At 37.0% G+C, this 17,033-nt stretch overlaps 1 protein-coding gene and 1 non-coding gene across 2 annotated transcripts in view; one reads left to right on the top strand and one right to left on the bottom strand.

Annotated features, from left to right (window-relative positions):
- LOC125231597 (peptide transporter family 1-like) overlaps positions 1-13,936 on the top strand; it is a 69,222-nt gene extending 55,286 nt beyond the window's left edge. Inside the window, exons 12-15 of the mRNA XM_048137056.1 lie at positions 6,772-6,991; positions 7,594-7,680; positions 12,898-13,047; positions 13,622-13,936. Coding sequence (XP_047993013.1) covers positions 6,772-6,991; positions 7,594-7,680; positions 12,898-13,047; positions 13,622-13,795 — 631 coding nt within the window. The 3' untranslated portion in view covers positions 13,796-13,936. The remainder of the gene's footprint in view (positions 1-6,771; positions 6,992-7,593; positions 7,681-12,897; positions 13,048-13,621) is intronic.
- Positions 13,937-16,758: 2,822 nt separating this feature from the next.
- On the bottom strand, positions 16,759-16,831 carry Trnaf-gaa. Its single transcript has one exon. It is a non-coding gene; the product is annotated as a tRNA-Phe (tRNA).
- Positions 16,832-17,033: the final 202 nt, after the last annotated feature.

Genomic DNA, 17,033 nt, shown 5'->3' with positions numbered 1-17,033 from the left:
TTTAATTTTTAAGTTTTTTTAAAGAGATAGGAGTTAAACGAGCTGTCGAGCATACATGTCGCCTGACGGTAAAATGCACCTGCAATAACAGAAGTATGGGCAGCGTATTTGATTAAAGACCTTGCGCAGCGCCAATTTTACCGACTTGAATAACAAACGAATATCGCCATACTTCAATCAATTTAAAAGAAAATCTTAACAAATAGGATTCATAGACTATTCATAGGCATGAAAATACGTTCAGTTTTTGAGTTTATCGCGAACACACAAACACACACAGAAGCGGCGGGTGACTTTGTTTTATATTTTTTATAAGGTGTAGCGAAGAACCTATTTGTCGTGTATTCGTGATTAATCTTAAAAGTGTGTGTTCTTGTTTGTGTCACTAGTTCACGATTAAATTCTGAAACTAACCAACTGTAGAACGAATCCCACCGGAAATAAAACCGTGAATCCTGTACGAAATCGACCGGAAGCGCCGCCATTGTGAGACCGGAAACGGGCGCGGGATGTAGGCGTTAATCTATTGGATTTCCTTTTAGTCAATATTTGATGTAAACATTTTTAGGTGTATTTTTTATCAACACACAATAACTCAACAAATATGTTCGTCTACGTTTTCACATTACCCGATCCGACATCGGATGTCGGATGGATTTCAAATGAAAAAATCCAAGATGGCACCCGTAATGTATGGAATATCGGTCCTACATCCGATATCGGATCGGATACTGTGAAAACTTACGCGGCTTGAAATGTTATAGGTACCTAAGCATCGAAATAGTACATTACGATACAAGTGCAAAAGGAAGTGTTCCTTTTCGCACGTGTATCGTACGACGTTTTTCAGTACAGATGAGCCTCCGAAGTTTCGACCTCGCATTATAATGAACCACTTCTCGCACTAGTGCGTGAAAAAAACACCATCTGTACTGAAAAAGTAATTTTAGCGTGTGATACGACGTAATGCCTTTTATTTTATACAATTTGTAGTCGTATAATAATTATAAACATCTCATAGACTTTAAAACTTTGAAAACAGATTATCTCGGGTATAATAAATTTATAATACACCCCGTTCGAGGGCGTTCGTGGTCAACGGGTGACCGACGAAAATTTTTAACGTGAAAAAACTACCTAGAGGTAAATATGTACATACATACAAGAAAAAACTTAATGAACCATAAGTAATATAGGTTGTAACTAATTTTAAAATCTACTTTCTTCATATACAGGGTGATTCATGAGTCGTGAGCAGGAGTGAACAGGGTACTGGGGAGGGTCACACTGAGCAACTTTCATAATGGGGCAACACTGAATTATGTTTTTTTTAATTGATAGTTAATCATCAATTAAGTCATAATTAGAACGTAATTGATAATTAGCTATCAATTAAGTACCTATCAATTAAGTCATACTTAAGAAAAAGAAATCACAATTCAGTGTTGCCCCATTATGAAAGTTGCTCAGTGTGACCCTCCCCAGTACCCTGTTCACTCCTGCTTACGACTCATGAATCATCCTGTATACAATTTGCTTATCGTTCCAAAGCATTATAAAACTTATGATAATAGACGTAAATAAATCCGTACTAATATTATAAATGGAAAGTGTGTGTGTCTGTTTGTTTGTCCGTTTTTCACGGCAAAACGGAGCGATGAATTGACGTGATTTTTTAAGTGGAGATAGTTGAAGGGATGGAGAGTGACATAGGCTACTTTTTGTCTCTTTCTAACGCGAGCAAAGCCGAGGGCAAAAACTAGTAGGCACCTAATAAAATACTCGTAGCGCTAGACTAGAATATGTTCGCAATTTGTATTGACGACGAGTTTATTAACTACTCGTCATTCTTAACCTCCTATTATTAAAATAATAGGTGTGGTCTGACCTTGACGGTCATACGCATAGCGGTCAAGGTCTAAGGTCATTACCATCCCCATAATAAATTCCCCCGCGGATTACTAAACTTGTCATAATGTGTTTATTATCATGGCTGAATAAATTGACGGCTGGCATTCTGTTGTATTTTCTTGAATATTTGGTTTTCATTTTATTTGGAGCCAAATTATTAAAAGCTTCAGAAAAGAGGCTTTGTTATTTTTTTTTGTATTCTACACTAACAATAGGAGTGACATATGGCAAGATTGATGATTTCTATGTATACACCGTGTTTTTTGTTTTCCGTTAAATTTGACATGTCGTTAGGTTCGTTATCAGGAACCACCCTGTATATCAGTTTTAGTTAAATACACAAAAACATTTTTTCGTCGTTTTCATACACAATAAATGAATTTTTAGTGTGAGAGGCCCTTAAGAATAATATTCAAGTTAGTGTCAAGTGATTGCTGACGGCACATGTCAAAACAAATAACATTGGGAAGTGTAAAGGCTGTCACACGTGTTCAGCAATTATATTTTTTTTTAATAACTCGATAACCGTAAGAGTTAAGACGCTAGTTTCTTAGATAAATTAATTGCATTTGATCTAAAGACCGACGACCGGTCTGGCGCAGTCGGTAGCAGCTTGACCCTGCCTGCTGCGCCGCGGTCCCGGGTTCGAATCCCGGTAAGGGCATTTATTTGTGTGATGAGCACAGATATTTGTTCCCGAGTCATGGATGTTTTCTATGTATATAAGTATTTATAATTTTATATATTATATATATCGTTGTATGAGTACCCACAACACAAGCCTTCTTGAGCTTACCGTGGGCCTCAGTCAATCTGTGTAAGAATGTCCTATAATATTTATTTATTTATTTATTTTTATTTAAAGAACCATACCTTAAAGTTAACGGAATTCAATAAAAACAGAGTGTATAAATTGTATATTTATATCGTTGTCCCACAACACGAGCCTTTTGAGCTTACCGCCGCAATCAGTCAATATGGGTTCTTCAAAAAAAGAGTGTACAAGTTTCTAATGGGTCGGCAACGCGCATGTGGCACCCCCTTGAGTTGCAGGTGTCCGTAGGTTACGGTGACTATCTTTCCATCAGGCGGGCCGTATGCCTGTTTGCCACCGACGTGGTATAAAAAAAGAAGTACTAGTAGTTTCATGTGAAACTACTGAAGGTTCAGTGCCACTCTTGGCAATTAAGGGGCTGAAAAGTTGCCAACCTCTCAGTCTCACTTACGCCAAAATTTAACCCATATCCCACAGTCGACTTCTACGACAGCCACGGGAAGAAAAGGGTTGGTGAAATTCTTAACCCGGCACCACACGGTGGAAATTCAAAAATACCTAAAATACAAATAAAAAGACATAAAAGGTTTAAAAATATTTAACCTTTTTTAGGGCTCCGTAACAAAAAGGTACAAAAGGAACCCTTATGGTGCGACTCTGTCCGTCTGTCTGTCCATCTGTCACATTCCTAAATATCTCGAGAACTACTAATGCTATCAACTTGAAATTTGGAATAGTTGTGAACATTGTAAACCACTACAAATAGAAAGTATAATTTTTTTAAATATATTAATTTTAATTGTAGAAAATGGCCAAAATGAAAGGGGGGCAAACTGTAAATTTCAAGTTACTAGGTCAAGTGGGGTATCGTTGGAAAGAGCTCAAATTGAACGTAAATAAGCTATTTTTTATATTTTTTTTGTTGTGGAAAAAAATGAATTTTGAAGGAAATGTAAAAAAAATACCGTTCCCCCCCTTATCTCCGAAGTTTATCAACGAAAAATTATGAAAGTTTTAGTAAACATTGGTTTTATGCTAAATATTACAGGAAAAATATAATCGTGTTTGTATTTTGAATACTTACTTTTTTTTTATTCACAAAAAACTTTTCAGATTTTTACTTTCAATTTACCCACCCTTGCGGATGCACATCGTACTTCAAATTAATACGAGATGTTACGTAAACCATCTTCTGTCCAATAAAGTAAAAACTGTTTAAATCGGTTAACATTATAAAGAATTATCCCTGAAAAACCAGGTCGCGCAAATTAGTTAGCAAATTGACCGGGAGATGGCGCTATACACAATAATACTCATTAGTGCCTATACTTTTGTCTTCTAGCTTCTAGTCAAGTCATTAGAGTTATATGTAGTTTGAAAGAAAGTTTGTACGGAACCCTCGGTGGGCGAGTCCGACTCGCACTTGGCCGGTTTTTTTTTAAAGTAAGATAGCTTTTAGCGTAACTTTTTGAGGTTAACTTAAATAAAACAATCCTAGATCATACGTAACAAATGACTAAAGTTTCATAGCAATCCAATAAAACGACATTACACAATAATAAATCACAAGACATTGGCGCAATAAAACAACATCCCTTCAAAGTGTCCAATTATTATGAAAAATGCACTTTCCAGACATCGAAATTGAAGTAAATTGTACACTTTATTGTACAAGAAAATAATGTAAATAAATAAATATTATAGAACATTCTTACACAGATTAACTGAGTTCCACGGTAAGCTCAAGAAGGCTTGTGTTGTGGGTACTCAGACAACGATATATATATTATACAAATAATGATATACATAGAAAACATCCATGACTCAGGAACAAACATCTGTTATCATCAAATGCCCTTACCGGGATTCGAACCCGGGACCGCGGTGTAGCAGGCAGGGTCACTACCGACTGCGCCAGACCGGTCGTCAAACAACAACAACATACACATAACTACATAAACTCTCGCCTGTATTACCCAAAAGGGTAGACAGAGCTCATGAAACTGCTGAAATTTTAGTGTAGTATCTTTGCAACGCGCAACGGCCTAAGTATGATTTCACATTATCCGATACGATATCGGATGTAGGACCGATACCCTATGCAAGAACGATATAATACGGGACTGACAAAGGTATGGGTTTTTAGGCTTAAAAGTAGATGGCGCTGTTTCGCAGGAAGTGGCAAAATCATATTATCCCCAAATATTTTTGCGTGTTCTTATTTTTTATAAGAACATCTTTATTTTAATATCACATTTAAAAAAAAGTAGGCATCATCATAAATTAAATATAACAAGATCATACCATCCCATACATTAAAATGCGACCGCCTAAGACCGCGCTTACGTACTCCACCACACATAGATGGCGCCACAAAAAAATGTCTTGTAGCTTTCGGTTATACTTGTAGATGGCGTTAAGTGTCACTTTTGACATAGATTTACGACTCGGAATTGACACTTAATGCCAATCTACAAATAATCGGTGGCAACAAGGAATTTATTGTGGCGCCATCTATGTGTGGTGGAGTGTAAGCGCGTTCGTAGGCGGTCGCATTTTAATGTATGGGATGGTATGATCTTGTTACATTTAATTTATGGCATCATCAATTTAGTTATGATAGAGTCTGGCTAATGAAAGTTGAACCCAGTATTTTTTTAAAACAGCAACTCTGGATGTCATATCATCGATTGTCATCTGTCAGTGTGACTGTCAGTTTAACGAATTTCGGTAAAAGTTAACACCGAAATCTATAAATAATAATGAATAACACCATAAAAATTAGCAAAGTAAGTGCTGTAAATAAATTAGAAATAATAAAAAAGAAACCATGTTATCATTGTGTTGCCAGCTCCAATTTTTTTGAAATTGCCACGTTTTTTCGGGCTCAACTTTCATTAGCCAGTTTAGTAGGAGGTAGGGCATAGCGAATGATATTCCGCTTTGTGTGGTAGGGCACAGCACAGCGGATATCGTCTCGTTCGAATCTAGAGCAGAGCCCAACTGGGGTAGTACCTCCGCCTTACAGAAGACCGCAGCCAAATAGCACTAGACCCTACTCATAGTGTTGTGTTCCTGTCGGTGAGTAAGGTTGCCAGAGCTCAACGAGGGTGCGGTGTGCTGATGACGGGAGGACTTACGGAACTAACTTGTTCCGTTTATTGTCCTTTGAGTCGTCGGCAACCCGAACCCTCCTTGGAACTTGTACACTCCTTTTTGCTGTGTACTTAACACAGCAAAAGGGAATGTACAAGTTTCTAATGGGGTGGCAACGCGCATGTGACACTGTTTGAGTTGCAGGCGTCCATAGGTTACGGTGACCGCTTTACATCAGGCGGGCCGTATACTTGTTTGCCACCGACGTAGTATAAAAAAAAAAAAAGCCAGACTCTAGCATTTAATAGGTGGCGCTAAAAAATCGAGGTCCGATTCTTAGTATGAACACAGACAACGTATGAAGATTGTAAATCCTTATATAAATAATCCTTGGCCTATAAGTATGTATTTAAGACGCCATCTTTAACATTTGCCTTTGACATCTTTCCTACATCCGATATCGGGTCAGATAATTTGTAAACGCCCTAAGAACCACTTCATTGGCTCTTTTGGAATTTTCACACTGAGAGAATTTTACGCGTTAATTACTTTTATCTTCTTAAAATATTGTCCGTCTAAAAACCGGAAATTACGGCCAGTATAAAGATAAAACATCTTGATTCAAAAATCTAATTTAAGAGAATTTGGTTTTGATGATGTAATCCATATTAATATTATAAATGGGAGAATGTGCGTGTCTATTTGTCTGTCCGTCTTTCACGGCAAAACGGTGACGAATTGATGTGATTTCACTGATTTTTTTTAAGTGGAGATAGTTGACGGGATGGAGAGTGACAGTACTTTTTGTCTCTTTTCACCCCTCACTTGGGGTGGAATGGAAGTTTGTCATGGAGCAAGATTCAAATAAGCGCGAAAAACAGACGAGAGTTTATGTATATTTAAATGTTTCAGGGTGTTTTTCGAAATAAATCTTGAGTATCGAATTTCACCAGATCTGGACGTGTTTGAACAACCTTCAATCTTTCCAGATTTTTAGTATCCCACCGAGTGAACGCCACAGACATAAAGTTCTACAACGAAAAGAGGAACGAGATAGAAACACAGATGAGCGTGGGAGTGTCACAACAAATGGAGGTGTTCGCTTCGACGTATTCCGTCTGGGTGGGTGATGACGTGGTGACGAGGCATTTGGAGATGAAAGAGGGCGCTGTGTACACTGTACTTGTGGATAAAGATGGTGATGAATATGTAAGTGTTCTTTTTAACCCCCGACGCAAAAACTGAGAGAAAATACAACCAGTTTTCATGTTCGTTCAACAAGTTTTTTGGTTAAAATAGCGCCTTCGTGCTCTTTGGTTCAAACAACAAGCTACTTGTCATTTGAATCTGCATATATTTGAATCAACAAGTCGATTTTATAAAAACAACCTGACACATATTGTTTTAAAGATACGTTTGGCTGATTTAAACGGATAAACCGCAACAAGTCGAACTTGTTAAATTCACAATGCAAATTTCTCTCAGTGTACGTTTGACGTGTCTGTCTGTCTGTGTGTGTCTGTCTGTGGTGCCGTACGGTACCAGGGTGCGTAGCCGAATGGCATTTCTGCGACGCGAAACGGAAACGAAACGCGCAAGGTATATACCTTGACTATATAGTCGTGACTATATAGTCTGGCTCTGTCGTGCCAATATGCAAGAGCGATAGAGATAGATATCTACGAGCGTTTCGTTTCGTGAGCGTTTCGTGAGCGTTTGTGCCATTCGGCTACGGGGCCAGGGCTTGCACTAATGTGTCGCCCTAAATTGATTACATATATTTTTATTATTAATTTAATTATATTTTTCAGAAAGCAAATGTGGTAGTGGTCACGGAGCCGAACTCCATATCCATGGCTTGGCTGTTACCGCAGTTTCTCATCATGGCTGTGGCGGAGGTGAGAATCTTATTACATACATACATACATACAATCACGCCTGTATCCCATAAAGAGGTAGGCAGAGCACACGAAACTATTCAAGTTTCAGTGCCACTCTTGGCAAATAAGGGGTTGAAAGAGAACGAATCTTATTAATTACTATTTATTTATTATACACTGAGAGAAATTTGCATTGTGAATTTAACAAGTTTGACTTGTTGCGGTTTATCCGTTTGAATCAGCCAAACGTATGTTTAAAACAATATGTGTCAGGTTGTTTTTATAAAATCGACTTGTTGATTCAAATGACAAGTAGCTTGTTGTTTGAACCAAAGAGCACGTAGGCGCTATTTTAACCAAAAAACTTGTTGAACGAACATGAAAACTGGTTGTATTTTTTCTCAGTGTATTTAGGCTGGTTTTAGTGTCGCGCGGAGCGATCCGCACTGGACTAAAATGTGAGCGTTTTAGATTGGCGCTGACGTAGGGTTGCAAAAAAACGGTTTTTTTTCTGGCTTGAAAAAAAAACATGAAAAAAAAAGTTTTTCTGGAGTATGTTTTTTTTTAAAGTACAAAATATCAAAATTTGCAAAGCAGTTAATACTTTTATACGGTTATTTAGACTACAAGAAGCCTATTACTTTCTCACAGATTGTAAAAGACTTAGGGCTTAGGGCCCATTTAGACGGTACGAGAATTCGCATACGACATTATTATTTACATTGCGGTATTTGATGGCTGTGCAAAATTGTATGTAACCTCAACAGCCCGCAATGTAATTAAAATCGCATGCGAGTTCGCGCGCCGTTTAAATCGGGCCTTATTTTGCGTCACTTTTCTGCCCCCTGAGTGCAACCTGCCCCTTTTGCCCTCTAGGGAAGGAAAAGTACAGCAAAATTTAAAATCCCTGATTAATGTGTTTCTGAGTGCCGCAGCTGTCTCGAATAAAGAAGCGATTAATTGCATCTGTCAAAATAAAAACATTACGAAAGCGAAAACGTGTCGGGAAAATTACATTTTACTTGTCAGAAATTGGAAAACAGGTAAAAGGCACAGCACAGACTTGCAATGTGCACATACAGGGTGAAATAAAAAGGACCGTTAAAACTTTGCACAGTGACTCTTGGGGTTCTAATGAACAACTTTTATTAAGGGACCAATGCTGAAATTAGCATACTCAACGAAGCCTACCTCATCGGAAATAATTCGTGTATAAGCGAATTTGAGTATAATTGTAGGGAAGTCTTAATCCACATACTCAAAGTACTCGGGGGTGAGGGTGGAGATAACGGGTGAAGGGGGGTGTAAAGGTCCCTTTTTTTAGTTTTTCGTGAATACCTCTTAAACTGTGCCACGTAGCAAAAAATGTTCTAAGACACAAGTAATCTTCAGAAAATTCTCTACAAAAAAAGTATGTACACTTTTTTTCTTGGATCAATAGTTCATGAAATATGGAGAGGAAAAGATGGACAGAAAAGATTTTTTTTAATAATGCAAGTGTGATGAAAAACATTGTGTGTAACTAGGGAAGTATGAATATTACTAACTCGAGTCTTTAAATCGCTCCGGCAAGCCAACTTACTCTCGTTAGTATTATTCAACTTCCTCCCCTTGTTGCACAATGTATTGTTGTCCATCTTTTCCCCTCCATATTTCATGAACTATTGATCCCAGATAAAAAGTGTACTTACATACTTTTTTTGTAGAGAATTTTATGAAGATTACTTGTGTCTTAGAACATTTTTTGCTACGTGACATAGTTTAAGAGGTATCACGAAAAACAAAAAAAAGGGACCTTTACACCCCCCTCCACCCGTTATCTCCGCCCCCACCCCCGAGTACTTTGAGTATGTGAATTAAGACACCATTCTCTACAACTATGCCAAAATTTTTACATCCCATCTTACCCATCTTAAAGGCCGGCAACGCACCTCCAACACCTCTGGTGTTTCGGGAGTCCATGGGCGGCGGTGATCGCTTACCATCAGGCGACCTGTCTGCTCGTTTGCCTCCTATCCCATAAAAAAAAAAATCGCTTATACACGAATTATTTCCCCCGACAGGCAGTTAAAAGTGTTCGTTGGGCGTGCTAAATCTCGAGAAAAATATTGGCTGTTCCATAGAAATGAGCGGCATAAAGGCTATTTTTAAATTTTAAAATTTAAAATTTAAAAATAGTCTTTATTCCGCTCATTTCTATGGAACAGCCAATATTTTTCTTTTAAATTTTAAAATTTAAAAATAGCCTTTATTCCCCAAAAAGTATTACAAATTATCGTATAAAGAAAGGAAATTTATATTAATTCAAGACTTGCTGCTGACTTGCTGCTTGCTTGCTGCTTGCTTGATGGCCTGCTTTCCGTTTGCCCTCTGCTCGTCTGGTGAACCAGTGCAAGATACGTTGGCTCCATCGGTTGTCGTTTAGTCTTGCGACGTGCCCGGCCCATTTCCATTTTAATTTTGCAGTCATTTCTAGTGCGTCGATGATTTTTGTTTTAGATCTTATGTCGCTGCTTCTGATGAGCGGCATTATGACAGTCGAAATGTATGACACAGCCAATTTTTTTTGCCATGTCAGCATTGGTCCCATAATAAAAGTTGTTCATTATGACCCCAAAAGTCACTTTGCAAAGTTTTAACGGTCCTTTTTATTTCACCCTGTATTTTGAAAGTTAATTGTCGTTAAATTTACTTCCGTTACTTCACATTCACACTATACCTACTAATAGAGAATAAACGTAAAACTAATAATAGTAATAATGTCCATATAAAAAAAAATTCCATGGAAAAAAAAAATGTGTGTCAATCAATCAATTGATTATTTTCGCATAAATGAGCAAGTTTTACTATGGCACCACGTCCCAAATAGCGCAAAAATTACGAAAATGTTAGGGTTAGACAAACGACATTCATAAAATAACATCATTTTTTTCGCGATTACCATGTTCTGTCACTTAATTTGGGGGCAATTCTAACTGATCCATTTTTCCACTATTACACTGTTGAGTTCCATATGTATCCACAAAATACGCGTGCCATATATAACCGGTGGACACTCTATTATATAATATTGCAAACATTGTAAAACATGGAAAAAATGGATCAGTTGCAATTGCAGTTATTACTTCTAGTTAAAACGCATACATTTATTTCGTGTGTTGGGTTCTCTGGATTTAATTTTTATCTGCTATTGCCAGAAAACATTTTTACAACTATTATGCGCCTAATGAAAGTATTAAAGCAATAGACATAATATGTGAGTGTGCACGGGAAAACGTCCCACTTTGTCGATTGCTATAAAGCCGCTTTGTCAGTTTATTCATATAAAAATACAAGTAAATCTCGCCTTAATGGTGACCGACAAAGTGGGACATTTTACTAAACACACTCACATACTATGCGCGTTATGTCAAAAAAAGTGTACATTCATGTATTCAAATCTTTTAGGACTCATTTTACTTAGAATTGTTTGTACCTACCTATTTGTACGCCTCATGCTTGAAAGAATGTGTCCCAAAATTTTGTATTAAAAACTAATTTTCCAGTCTGTCACGTTCGATGGAATGGAAATTTTGGGACACATACCACGTAATAAGGTTCTTAGTAAAATGAGCCCAAAAATACAATATTCTAAAGATATAAGTGTAATTACTTTTTTCTAATAAAGGCTTTTAGAAAAATATTTATTTAGAAGAAGAACAAGGTCTTTGATATATTATCACTTTTTATTAAAATGGAAAAATTAAATACATGCAGATACCTCTTTTATAGTCCATACACACTGTCCAATCACAACAACAATCACAAGTATAAAAAAGACCGACCATTTTAATAATTAAACCCTAAAGTGGACCTTTGAATATACGCTTAACACTTTCGCTACCAAGAACCCGACTGTCGGGCACACCGCTCGTAGAAGCGTAGCCGATTACATGGATTTCCCCGTATGTAGCGAAAATGTCGTAGCGCCGCGTAGAGCCCGGTTTCGAAAGTGTTTGCCATTGCAGGCATTATGTTCGCGACAGTACCTCGCCCGTGAGATATACTACCCGTCCCACTCAAACTAATACAGTTAGAAAAAGATGGGTGGTCTATCTCGCGGGTGAAATAATTTTGCGTCATGTGCTGGGCTGGCTCTAATTTTTTGTCCTCATTAAGATACGGTACCAAGCTACGAACGTTTTAAATATATCGCATATTCTAGAATTAATACAGGAGCCAAAAGGGGGTAATTTTGACGGTGCAAGTACTCTAATGCGTGTTTCAATATAGATAGCCGGTGCGGTGTAGGTGTTTCAATATATACCGGTCTGACTCAGTCGGTAGTGACCCTGCCTGCTAAGCCGCGGTCCTGGGTTCGAATCCCGGAAAGGGCATCTATTTGTGTGATGAGCACAGGTATTTGTGCCTGGGTCTTGGATGTTTTCTATGTACATATAAGTATGTATTTATCTATTTAAGTATGTAAATCGTCGCTTAGCACCCATAGTACAAGCTTTGCTTAGTTTGGGGCTAAGTTGATCTGTGTAAGGTGTCCCCAAAGATTTATTTATTATTATTCTCAGTATTTATTTTCATTATTATTATTATAGCGGTATTTGATTGGTGCGCTGATTTTTATGTAACCTCAACAGTCCGCAATGTAATTGAAATCGTATGCGATTTCGACAAGGCACAGAATATGATTATAATAGTACAAGACAGAAGGCTCACGACTGCTTTGATGTTAGAAACGCCGCTTTTTTAAGTGCCTACATAATTGTTATTAACAAAAGAACTGCACGCGAGCAGCGACCGACGATAGGGTTGCCCCATGGTTGCCCATAGGTATAGATTTAAACAAATATCTAACGAGTTAATACTCTGATAAAATGTTATACTATTATAAGTCTTGAGTATTTTCTGTGTAGTACCTATATGGTACCAATATGTGTAATACAGCATTTAAGGGGGTTCAGCCAGGTCACGTCTGTTTAATGAGCTATGACAAAATAATAAAGAGCATGGTGTTTAACCCTTTGTCCGCCAAGAACGCCTAAAGGCGTCGTGTGACGTCGTGCCCACGACGCGGCGTCTAAAGTTGCTATGGCGGACGCTGTGAAAGCAATTGTCCTGCAGACAGATAAAGTTTATTTTCGTTATTTACTAGCAGAGGTATTGATGCATATAGGTCACATTTTGATGCGAGAGGCCAAGCGTTCAAAAGGTTAAAAAATGTTTCCCTTTTTGTTAAAGGTGTTGTTCTGCGTAACGGGCAACGAGTTTGCCTTCAAGGAGTCACCAGAAAGCATGAAGGCTGTGATGTCGGCCATCTGGATGCTGACGGAAGCCATGGGGAACATTCTTATCATTATCGTCACGAGGTTCATGACGGGTTACGAAAAGGTATGTACGAGTTGTAAAAACTATTTTCTGGCCTCGGGCCGGTAAGGGTCAGGTTTCAAGCCGCTGCGCTGCGCTAAACAAAGTCACCGATTCCCGGCTCCGCCGAACACAAAAAAAAAATTAAAAAGCCTCAGATCACATGTTTATTGACCTAGGCTCCGCCTGTGTGATGTACGTGATCTGAGACGTGTGTAATTTACGATTTTACCATAATAACTGGTAAGAATTTTAAAAGTTTTAATAGTTACTTACTTTAAAACGTATGTAGAAGAAAGTACGGACACGGACTTTTATCCAGACATGTGCATTTGTCGAAGTAATTTACTACTTTTTTCTACTCCCGAACTGTTATTCGTCATTTACAGGGTCTATTTATGTAAAAGTATATGTAGTCTATACATTGTATAGTTTGCTTTTCTTCTTAGTACATCACCTTTTTGTTTTCTCTCCTCACTATTTGTATTGAATCTCTTTTTGGCCCTATGGTTGACTGGTAGAGAATGCCTTTTGTATTTTTGTGCAATAAAGTTAAAATAAATAAATATTTTTCATTTCATAACCGTTTTTTTTTCAGGAAACCCAACTATTTTTCTACACGGGCCTCATGTTCGTCGCCATCTTTATCTTCCACTTCATGGCTCGGAACTACCAGTTCAGAGAGGAAACCGATCAAATCAAGGATAAGAGGAGTAACAGCGACGCCATGTATCTGGAGGTTGCACAGACTGAGGACCTGCTGGATCATTAGCGGTCAATCACCTTTTCAATATAATTTTCACCACACCAACTGGTAAAGGCTTTCTTTGCTATTGGAAACAAGTAGCAAAATTGCATTTTATCCACAAGGGGGCAAAGTAATTTCATACAAAGTTTAACTCAATGTCTTAATCTGGCTGCTAGATTTTACCTATAAATGATGATTTTGAATCATAAATATTGAATAAATTTCATTTATTTTGATGTTTTATAGTCAGTATTTTGTTCGTGTTGGTGTGGTGAAAAATTTTGTGTTTCACTCGGGGGCAAAGTTTGTTTAACCTTCGTGCCTTGATACCCTCGCAACGCTCAAGATTCCATTTTTTGAACCACTCGCTACGCTCGCGGTTCAATATCGGAATCTTTCGCTTGCTCGGGTATCAATATTGGCACGTGCGGTTAAACAACTACTTTGCCCCCTTGTAAAACAAATAACTATTTCAGTACAGATGGTGCTTTTTAACACGCTTTTGTTAGGTCGTCGTGTATGTAACTAACTATGTAATGGAATCTAAGGTAGCTGCTAATTCAACCATCTTTCAGGGATCGTAGCGTAATGAAAATTGGCAGCTGTATGTAGTTCTGATGACAATACAATAATATGGTACTGTTGAACTGATATGATGGAGCCGGAAGATATGAACTGGAACTACCTGATGGAACATCGTATCATAACTGTTTTTGGGTTTCTTACAAAAGCCTTGTAGTTATTTATGGCTTTTACGTGCATTACAAAAGCGTGTATTTCTAGTGTTTTTTAAACTATAAATTTATTTTACGCACTAGTGCCAGAAGTAAAATAAAATAAATAAATAAATAAATATTGGGGGACACCTTACACAGATCAACTTAGCCCCAAACTAAGCAAAGCTTGTACTATGGGTGCTAAGCGACGATATACATACTTAAATAGATAAATACATACTTATATACATAGAAAACATCCATGAATCGGGAACAAATATCTGTGCTCATCACACAAATAAATGCCCTTACCGGGATTCGAACCCAGGACCGCGGCTCAGCAGGCAGGGTCACTACCGTCTGAGCCAGACCGGTCGTCAAGTGGTTAATTTCTTGTCAGTTCGAAACCACAAAGGGCCATCTGTACTTAAATAAATAAATAAGTAAATAGTACATTACGATACAAGTGCGTAAAAAAGGAAGTTCGAAACGAGTGGCGATAAATTAAAACACGACCGAAGGGAGTGTTTTAAATCGACACGTGTTACGAATTTCCTTTTCGCACGTGTATCGAACGACGTTTTTCAGTACAGATGGCCCTCCGAAGTTTCGACCTGACATATAATGAACCACTTCTCGCACTAGTGCGTAAAAAAAACATCATCTGAACTGAAAAAATATTATTAATTTATTGTGTTCTTTTAAATTTTGCAATGTATCATATAAGAAGTACTTATTTGAAAATTATACTCCAATAATTGGTATTGACACTATTGACCTTCTCATTAAAACACTAGCCCCCTTATTCATAAACGTTCACTAAAGTTACCAAGCCGATAAAGTTCGTTTGTCCCTTTCCGACATATTGGTGTGATAGAAAGGGACAAACGAACTTTATCGGCTTGATAACTTTAGTGAACGTTTATGAATAAGGGGGTAGGTATTTAATAGTACATTACGATACAAGTGCGAAAAAAAGAAAGTTCGACACGAGTTACGAATTTCCTTTTGGTTGGATAATTGATCTCAGTTTTGAATACCACACTTGGCCAGCTTTCTAAGGCTCTAATTCCTTTTAAAACCAAAATATCAAAAAAAGCAAAACGGTCCGACACAGATATTGATAATAAGAATCTGTGTTGAAAAAATCATTGATCTAGCTTCAAAGTTTTTCAGTACAGATGAGCCTCCGAAGTTTCGACCTGGCATATAACGAACCACTTCTCGCACTAGTGCGTAAAAAAACACCATCTATACTGAAATAGTACATTTCGATACAAGTGCGAAAAAGAGGAAGTTCGAAATGAGTGGCGATAAATTAAAACACGACCGAAGGGAGTGTTTTAAATCGACACGAGTTACGACTTCCCTTTTCGCACGTGTATCGAACGACGTTTTTCAGTACAGATGGACCTCCGAAGTATCGACCTGACATATAATGAACCACTTCTCGCACTAGTGCGTAAAAAAACACCATCTGTACTGAAAAAAATATTGAAAGTACTTGTACTAAAATCTGGTCCATGCAAAATTCCATTACCAGCTTTGCCACAACATTCATAGATAATCTTATTATTAATAGTTATAAAAAAATACGAATGAAATAGTTGCTATTTTATTTCGTCCCAAAGCTATATGTGTTTTTTGACCTAATAGTAATATTAATTAGTAATTTTGGTATATTAAGTATGATCAGATTATAAATATTTATTTTTGTAATAGGTATCTAGTCGGTAATATAGTTTTAAGTAGTTAAATTTAAGATTTGATTACCATAAAAGAAGAATATTAAAATTTAATTAATTTAAAATATTAATGCAAGTATTTATTATATTAATAATAAATGTATCTGTATTCCATTCTGGCCATAAAGTTCAATAAAATTAAATGAATGTAAATAATTGTATATATATTATATATTTTTGTAATAAATATAAATCTTATTTATTTAGTCTGTGGGGACTTATCGCTTTATACCTATTATTTTAAGTAGGCACTATAAGTTAGTTTGATTTTGAAAAATATTAATACACTAATTAAGAAATATATAAAATATCTAAAGTTTTGTTTTTTGTAAAAAACGTTTTTAATTAATAATAACTAACCCATTTTCACATTATTTTACTACAAAATTTATTATTAGATGTTTTTCAGCAACTCCAGAAATATCAGATAGCTACTTTGTAATTATTATAGCCCCCTGAAAAAAATACACAAAGTATTTCACGTATAAAATAAGTGTTCAGTTAAGATAATTATTTAAAAAAAAGTTGCCGAAACCCGGGATTGAACCGGGGACCTTTAGATCTTCAGTCTAACGCTCTCCCAACTGAGCTATTTCGGCTGTGCTGAAGTGGATGAAAATTACTACCACTGTTTTTAACTTTTTATATTCTTTATCTCTTTCGTGCTATCAGCGCTTTCTGATAATGAACAATGTAAGTATACGTAGATATCTATACCTGTCCATACTATACTAACTAATATTATAAATGTGAAAGTGTGTGTGTCTGTTTGTTTGTCCGTCTTTTACGGCAAAACGGAGC

Source organism: Leguminivora glycinivorella, chromosome 12 (assembly GCF_023078275.1).
Source record: "Leguminivora glycinivorella isolate SPB_JAAS2020 chromosome 12, LegGlyc_1.1, whole genome shotgun sequence".
NCBI lineage: Eukaryota > Metazoa > Arthropoda > Insecta > Lepidoptera > Tortricidae > Leguminivora > Leguminivora glycinivorella.
This window is presented reverse-complemented; position numbering and strand designations above follow the sequence as displayed.